This window comes from Calonectris borealis, chromosome 9 (assembly GCF_964195595.1).
Source record: "Calonectris borealis chromosome 9, bCalBor7.hap1.2, whole genome shotgun sequence".
Taxonomy (NCBI): Eukaryota; Metazoa; Chordata; class Aves; order Procellariiformes; family Procellariidae; genus Calonectris; species Calonectris borealis.
Genome location: NC_134320.1, coordinates 28,892,755 through 28,901,752, shown reverse-complemented (window position 1 = coordinate 28,901,752; position 8,998 = coordinate 28,892,755). Strand labels below are relative to the sequence as shown.

General features: G+C 43.8%; 1 protein-coding gene across 1 annotated transcript in view; it reads left to right on the top strand.

Annotated features, from left to right (window-relative positions):
- Positions 1-5,333: 5,333 nt before the first annotated feature.
- The window catches only part of MME (membrane metalloendopeptidase), a 45,587-nt gene continuing 41,922 nt past the window's right edge, over positions 5,334-8,998 (top strand). The window contains exons 1-2 of the mRNA XM_075157673.1: positions 5,334-5,496; positions 6,931-6,966. Coding sequence (XP_075013774.1) covers positions 5,337-5,496; positions 6,931-6,966 — 196 coding nt within the window. The 5' untranslated portion in view covers positions 5,334-5,336. The remainder of the gene's footprint in view (positions 5,497-6,930; positions 6,967-8,998) is intronic.

The following is an 8,998-nucleotide window of genomic DNA, read 5'->3' as shown; positions in this document are numbered from 1 at the left end:
CTAAGCAAGGCCCAAACAGGAATCTCAGCATTTGACTCACAGATCACACCTCTTACACCCTGCCTATGTACAAATGTCTAATCCCTCTTTCCAAACGCAAGAGTCTACAAGAGTGGAAACTCTCACACTGCCTGTCAGGCATGTTAGTCCTCTTCGGACTATTTACAGATTTCCAGGTGAGTTTCTCCCTTTTCTCTCTCTTTGTGCTGAATTAGGCAGTTGCACTTTTTTGGATCACCTAAAATTTCTGAAACGAGTCCTTTTTTGCCATTTCAGTTCAGTCTGTTCACACACATCATCCTCTACTTTTCAAGCTTTGTTGTAGTTAAGGCTGTACAATAGACATCTAGTTACAAAATCACATGTATTTTTAATGACTCCTCTATTCTTACCTTGCTTGGTGAGATTTTCTATTGTTTGTGTCAGGGTGTCTTTAAGGCACCAGGTAATGTCAGGACTGACCTGCAGGAGCGGATAGCTTGTTCTAGTGACCGGAATGGAACTGTGCAAGAATTAATGCAGGCAAGGTTGAAAGTGAGATATTTATATTAATTTGAACACTGATTCTGGAAAGGATATAATCAGCATTTTCCCCACTCCTGCCTGTAAGAAAAGGCAGCACTTTTCTCTCTAGACTTTTTGAAATGTTCTTCTTGCCTATTTTTAGTACTTCTATTGCCTTTTCGGTGAATAAAACCTTATTTGTTCTTGTTCCTTCTTTAGATGTTCATTTTGGTAAAGTGCTTCATTTTTACAGCTAATGCTCAGTTAATGCCTTATCAGCCTCCCCTCTTCATTGCATGTGCTCTGTGGATCATTTGCTGTGCAGTTCCATAACGAAGTCAGTATTCAGTTTTCCACCTTTCTTAGAGAGGAGGAAGGTTGCCCCTCTCAAGCAGCAGACATTTTAGTGTGTGTGGCTGGTAATAAAAGATTTCAGAAACTTCAGCTGCCATTTCTGCCTCAGAGGTAATAAAAGTGCTTTTAGAAAGGCAGCAGAAGTGAGCATGATAGCTGCTTTGAGCGAGAGGAATGACAGCAACTCATACTGCTTCCTCTGATGTTTGCCAATTTATTAGTAAAAATGAAACTTAATAAGAATGAAACTTAACAAGAATGAAACAAGTATCTTTTATATTTGGTTGGCTGGGAAATCTTATGACAGAGCTCAGAGCTGCCTCTCCGTGCGAGAAGTCACAGCTGTCTCCCTCCTGAGAAGAAATCGCTCAGTCAATGAAGATATAAGATCTTGCAGAGGGTATGTGACTGCATTAATTTGACAAAGACAATGAGTCTGCATGGAAACAGGCACCGAGCGTTGCAGACATGCAGCTGCTAACCTTCCCTGTGCATCATCTCTTTCCTTCTCTTGAACTGACTGGAAAGAAATGAAAAGCCGGAGGAAGAAGGAAGGTGCAGGCTGCTCTCGCACTCCCGCTCCGCTGTCACTTTGCGTACGGCCTCGGTGCTTTCCACCCTCCTCCGCGGCAGCGTGGCATGCAGAGGTGGCCTCCCAAGCCTCCCGTCCCGACTCGGGAATGGGGCAGCTCCCTCGGACGTAAGGCTCATCTGCACCGCCCGGCTCCAGGCGGCAGCTCCTTCCCTCTCCTCCACCTAAGCGCTCGGGGAAGCTTTGCGAGGTGAAGAGCGTGGTTTGTCGCTGTCGGGGCGGGGGGGCTTGTTTGTTTGTTTCCTGCCCCATCACATTTTTATGATCGCAAAGAGGAAGAAGCCTTCAGGTCACCCGGAGAACTGCTCGTCCGGCAGCCCGCAGACAAGGGCTCCTTTGATTGCCAGCAGCTTTGCTCTGCGGCGGCAGCGGCGAGCAGCCGGCGCGGGGAGCAGGGAGCGCCCCGGCTTTGATGTCCCGGCGATGCCGGCGCCCCGCGCCTCTGCCGCTGCCCGCGGGCGGGCCGGGCGCTGAGCCCCGCCGGCGGCCGCCCGGCGCCCCGCCAGCCTAGCCTGCGCGCCGCCTTCCCCTGGGACCCGCGGGCGCTGCCCCGCCAGCTCGGGGCGCCCCGCGCCGCCTCCGCCCGGCGCTGGTCGGGGATGTATGGGGCGGCCCCGGGGCCGGACCCCTCCGAGCGCCAGCCGGTGAGTACGTGGACAGGGGCCGGCGGGAGCGGGGCGGGCACGGCGGCGGGACGGACGGACGGACCCCCGCGCGGCTTCCCTGCACCGGCCGTCCGGCGGGAATTTCTGGCCGTCCCTAAGTGAGGAGCCGCCCCAGTGTGCGTGTGCGGGCACCTGCAAGTTGGTGTCGGGGCGGCGTGCCGTCGGGGCGGGCTGCGGGCCGGGCAGGGCCGTGGGTCGCTCCTCCTCGAGCAGCGCCCCGAGCCCGCGGGACGCCTCGGCAGCCCGTACCGGCACGGCAGGGCTGAACCGCCCGGCGCCCTGCCGCTGCGGCGGGAGCCCAGCGCCCTCCGCGCGCGGCCGGCCGGCTGCAGCCCGCGGCGGCCCCTCCCCGCTCAGGGCGGCCTCGGCCCGCGGCGCCACCCAGCGGAGCGAGAGCCCGCGCGCGGGGTCGTTCCTGAGGGGCAGCAAACCTGTGCCGCCGAACGCCGGGCCGGGCTTGGCGCCGTCCCCTCCGTGCAGTCGGTGCGGGGCGGGGAGAGGTGCTATCCCAGGGATGGGGCTGACCGTGGCACTTCTCAGTCGTCCTTACCCGTTGTGTCTTGCTTCTGCCGTGGCGGGGGGTAGCTCATCTGCACCGGACATGCTACACAAGTTATTAAAAAAAAAAAAAAACATTCTTGTGACGTGCTACATTTTCTGTAGAGACTACACTGAGAACCAAGTAAGCCACAAGTCGATTTTTAACATATACATCCCAAAAAGAAAAGCTAATGCATTAACTCCCTGTGCCACCTAGGCCAGGATCAGTCAAAATAATTTCAGCTGTCTGTTCGATAGCTTTAGTAGGCAGAGTAGAGGGGATCACAGAAGCACGAAGAGAAATGTAAGAAAACCATAGTAACTAGGCTTATATCTGCTTAAATTATTCCTTTACTTTTGCTGTGCTTGCAATTAGCACATAAAGAAGCTTTTACCTGGTGTTCGTTAATGCAGATGGGATAAGTTCTTTAAATAACCAGAAGTAAAAATTAGCCAGTGGGATGCCTTTAAACACGAGGAACACTCCTGCAGGAACAGAAAGATTAGCTCACTTGGAAAAACTTAGGCTGACTGTAAGGAACATATTTGCACATGAAAGGTACAGTGTTTCTTGCTGCTCTAATGAACTGTGTTTTCAGTGCTCTAGAGACACAATCAGAGTCAGAAGATAGGCATCGTTTCTTAAATTAGGCTCCAAGTATTCAGAGGGTTCTGGGGACTGGTCAGTATTTAGTCAATATAAGTAACACTTTTTGCTGCTTAATATGACTGGAAGTGAGAAGGGTATAATTGTTAATTTGCTTTTCTATTATCTATGAATTTATAGCTCACAGTTAATGCAGGGCAAATTTCTCTACGTAGCTCGCTCTTTTACATGGTTCTGTGGGATTTCAGTCCTGTGTCTCAGAAACCACTTGCCGATTTGACCAAAAACCTACTCTTCAGAGAAAAATAGCAGCACATGAGGAAAAAGAAAGCTGGGTTTGGAAAGACAGAGGCTGGGCAGACCCTGCAGGATTCCAGCCTCCTGAGCCATAGATGACCTGTGGTTCTGGCACTGCCAGTCACTTCATGCATCTTGTCCAGGGGGTAGTGACAAAAGGGGAGATGAGACACACTGAAATAAAATGTTCTCTCATTCATTTAGAGAAACAGTGTTAGTGTGATAGTGTCCAAGGATCCACTGAGACAGGTATTGTGTAAACAGGTGGAACACAAAATCTCTGTTTACTTAGGTCCATAATACCGAGTGATTTGACATCTTTATTTTATTAATAAACATACACACACACTTTAGTGAAATCTTTTTGCAGTGGAGGAGCTAGCATTCTAGGTGAGGTGGACATCAAAGAGGGAAAGAGATTATTGGAAACTAAGGAACACAGTCAGGCAGAAACAGAAGGTCCAGAGGAAGAGCAAAGACTGGGTATCTGAAAGACTTTTAAGGAGATTTGAGGAGCAGCTTGAGGAGACAAAGATGAATACCAGCTAGCAATACAGTTAAAACAGTTTAAAATAATTAAGTTAAAGTCTTAGACTTGAATGGATGCAGAAACTGAGAAGGGTTCCTTTACTGCTGTTGCACCAACTTACAGAGAGTGGGGAAAAAAAGGTGTAATGAATACAAGAGAACTTGAATGCCCTGACCTGCACCATTGGTTGACCTTCTTGTGAGGGGTCTGGCGAATGTAGGTGTTTCCATTATTTATCCTAGTGGAACTCTCATATTCTTCCCTGTTGAATGGAGAGGATGTGTACTCTATCTGTGGATGTAAAGATCCCCAGGAAATGCTGTGAATAAAAACTGTTGAGTTTTCATTGTGAAATGCTGAGAAATACATTGCTGTACGAATAGGAATTTGAATCTGTGTCAGCAGAGGAAAGTCTGGCCCTAAATAAGTGGGAGCAGATGAAGAGAGAGCAAAGAATTGCAGCACTGCAAAAGGTGGCCAACTTACTCTAAAGAGCGACAGAAACACAATCTTAAAATCTACTATTGCATACACATTCCATGAGTGAGCATGGGTCCATTCACACTCCCACCAATTTTGCATGTATGTGTTGTAGTTACTCCTAGTTTACAGTGTTCTAACTTCAAAAGAGAGGACTTGGTCACACCTCTTTAAAAATTACTGTGCAGACTCACTATCTTCGGTGTGAATTTGACAGGCTCCCAGCAGAGCCTGAATTTTTTTTTCCTATTTTTAGAGACAGCTGTAAAGCTGTAGTCAAGAATTGCTTACATAATGTTTTAAGAAATGACAGCGAAGCACAATGGCATATTTTGACCTTTGGCATTAGATAAGCAATTGGCAGATTAAGTTAATTTTTATTCAGGCAGGGAGACTTGATTTGCTTGCTTGTGAACTCCTGTACCATCATGCAAGATTAAACCACATGGGTATGTTTTAATAGGGTTTGGTTTATTGGCCCCCCTTTTCTATTTGGTGGCCTCTTCATGTGAAGGAAGACTACTCTTCTGTTCTCCGTAAGTTACAAGTAGCGCATGGTACGTACTTGTGTATGTGTGTGCGTGCGCATGTGAGAGAAGGAGAGAATTTTTAATTTTATGACTGACATTCTAGTACTGTTAAAAATAATTTAAAAACTCACCCAGAAAACATCTTTGTTACTGTGCAGTTGAGGAGCCACTTTCAAGACCTATGGCTCAGTGCAAGTCCTCCAGTGAATTTTCCCTTTTCCTTTTCAGACGCTGGGTTATGGGCAAGTCAGAAAGCCAGATGGATATAACTGAAATGAATACTCCAAAACCAAAGAAGAAACTGCGATGGAGTGGCCTGGAAATAGGGCTAGCTGTTGTAGCGATTCTGCTAGCTATTGTAGCGATCACAATGATAGTTCTATATGCAACATATGACGGTGAGTGCACTTAAACTGTCTTTGAATGTACAAATACATATGAATATGAAAGTATTTCAAGAAATTACAAAAAATGCTTCAATAAGTAGAATCCAGTTGTTAGTCTATAGTAAAAAAAAAATTGAAGTTGCACTGTCTTAAAATGTTGTATTAGAAAAGACTGTGTTGCATGGTGTATATAGCTGCACTACATAAAACATTAAGAAAATAAAATAATGAGGTCAGCTCAGAATTATTTGCCCGATTATAGAAAATTGTACCTTACCCAGTGTATAAAATTAGATGATTAATAGCTGCTATATCATAACCATATTTCATATGTATGTCACTAGACAGTATGACACAATTATCTGAAATGTAAAGCTGCTTCCACACTGATTATTGCTGGAAACTTACACAAACCTGCTTTTTTTCCAGCAGAGACTCTATAAATTCATTCGTTCACGAAAAGTTGTGGTAAACACAAAACATCTGCTTGTTCTGACTTAGCAATACTTCTGTTTGTAATTAATGCTTCAGTAAGCAAAAAACTCTACAAAACACAACACTGCTGAAGAAAACCAAACTACAGTGCTTCCTCCATATTCCTGTATATATATGAAAATCCTATTTTTTCCTTTTACAGGTTGTTGCAGCAAGGACTCTTAGTGAGTGTAGTCATACTAAGAGATTCTGTGATTCAGCAGCCATACCAAAATATTTGAAAATAATTCCACTTAGGAGTAAAAACTGTGATAATTTTTGGAAAAGATAATACAGAGAAGCTAAAATTTCCATTTGGGGTCAAACTAGAATGTTTCCCTACATTGGAAATGAAATGCTTTGTTTAATTTTAAAGTACTTAATAATTTTGTTTAAACTTTTTATTATAGTCTAGTTCAATTATGGAATGGAAAAATGCCATTCTGAAATGAAAAATAAAAAATGTTATATTTCTAAAGTCTCAAAAGGAAACATTTTCATGTTCTTGAACCTTGTATTTTGTTTAGAAGACTTCAGAGTGAATGTCTCAGAATTTTCAACTAATTCCTCCAAAACCTTTTTGTCATTGAAGGGTATTGCTAAATTCAAACTGACTTTGCAACTGCCTTCAGCCCATGTGCTATTTTTCTCTAAATTTCTTCTTTGTTATAAAAATAATATTTTGCCCACCTCTAATTGATTGATAGAACATTTTCCTCTGATGACTACAAAAATTCCACATGATGAGCAACTAGCACTGAATGACCCTAACGGGGTGAAGATGATGGCATTTTTTAGAGCCTGATCCTATAAATATTCACTTACTGTGAGGTGTCCATTCATCTTTATCTTACTGTACACTGCAATTAAATGCAATTCTAAAGTGACTGTCAATGAAAATAATATTTACAGTAGGTTTTATTATATTGACATTCAGTAAAGAATTAAGAATATGATTGTATCCTCTTTTAGATGGGGTTTGCAAGACATCAGACTGTATAAAATCAGGTAAGAATGAAAATATATACTCTTAAATTAATTTATATACTTTTAAACAAAATTACCACCATGTAATGTTCCCATCTACCTGCAGACAAGTATGGCTCATTGAGGCATGGGATCTGCTAACCCAAATAATTTTCTTAGCATATTTCTTCTACAAACGTAAAATCTTGTGATGTGATATTGTCAGATCTTACAAAGTCAGACATCAGACATCAAGGTCTGGCTAGTTTAGGACTTAGAAACAGACTCTCCAAAGAATATCTTCAGCTTCAGAAAATCCTTTAAGTCAATCAGAAGATGGCTCTTCCCCACACCCACCTCCAAGTCAGAATTCAAGCACAAGCCATGTCTCTGAAGAAGGTACATAAAAAGAAAGTCTTGATCATTGATAGCCATTAACGATGCCGTTCTACTGGTTGAGGAGATTAAGGAGATGCAGTATTAATCTTCACATCCAGAAAATTTCCAAATTCTATAGTCTGACAAGCTAACTTAATCTTTCACTAAAAACTGCATAAAAATTCTTAATTTACAACCTGGTCTAAACTCTACTAGAAGGCTACTAAAATGCATCAGAGAAATGCTGAATTCCATACTACGTATCTTCTTGTAGCAGGTAAACTGGTAGTTATCCATGCTCTCTCCCTTTCCCCTCACCTGTAGTTCTCTTATCCTTCCTGTTTTCTCCTCCAGATCAATTAATGCTGGTTTCCTTTTTTTGCCTAATCTACTTCTAGATGTCCCCATTCTCCTTATAACACTTCCTCCACCTCATTAATACAGACTGATCCTAGGCTCAGAAGCAGCCTCTCTCCCTCATTTCTCAAAAGAAAGGAGCATTTAGCTGGCTGTGCCAACATATACTTCAAAGGGGCTCTGTGCCAGCTCTGCCCTGCTTTCTCCTTTCATGTCATTTTCTGTGGTCAAACAGTTGACAGTTCTTCATGCCCTTGCAGCAGTCTTCTCCAAGTCAGGAGGAGAGCCCTACGTTGCGAGTGTATAATCACCTTGTTACATCTGTATACCCCTGTAATAACAGGTCTCTTTTGATACGTGTTTTTCTGAAGACGGGACCCCGGAAGTCACTCTCTTGGTGTTACTTTCTGGCAGGCATTCCTAGTTTGCTTTCTCCAACCCTGTAGAATAACTTGGCCACATAGTTCACAAAGGCTGTAGCCCAGTCACAGAGGGTGGCAAGAAATCTAAAACGGAAGCTCAGAACATGGATCATTTCCCAGCACCCACACTGTGACCTCTCAGCTTACCCTAGCAAACATCTTGCATTTTGTTCAGCCTTGGTAACCTACCATTGAAAAGCACCATAAACATTCTAAGAGCTATGTGTTATCTTCATGTCAAGTGGAACTCATAACTTCTGTGTAGATTCTGTACATCATGACTGGCCCCTCTAGAAGTTAAGAGAAAAGACAGCCCTAGGAGAAGCCAGAGACCCAGTATGTCAATAGGAGACACAGGAAAGGTGGTGAGGAGTCGTAAAGGATTTCACAGTCAACATGCAAGAAAAATGTATGTGCTTGCAAGCAGAAGTATGTGTAATTTAAGTACAGTTGCTAAGGAATCTGAGGTGCACAGCACCCCATGCGAGGCTTCCAAAAGGTTTTGATTCGTAGGCCTCATTTAGACTTGCAGACATGCCAGAAACAGGGTAGAAAGGTCATTATATTGGTTTCCTTACTTCCATAGGACTACTCGTTTTAGGTCTCATTTTAGACAGTAGCCAAAGTAGCTAGTGTAGTTGCCCCGACACCTCAGTCCTGCTGGAGTCATCCATTGGTGAAGACCCAAGGCAGTCCATTGTCTCAGTAACTGCGTATTGTCATCAGCACAGTCTAAGTATCTTACAGGGTTTATTTCAGGTGTTTATCACTGTCTTTTAGTTACACTTCCAAGTAACCATGAAAAGCCACCATGAAAGCTCATGCTGTGGTTTAAAAAATGATCAAATTAGTTATCTAAGTCTAACTTGATTTTTTTAATCTCTGAAGATGCTCATTTGCAGCTAAATATTTATGCA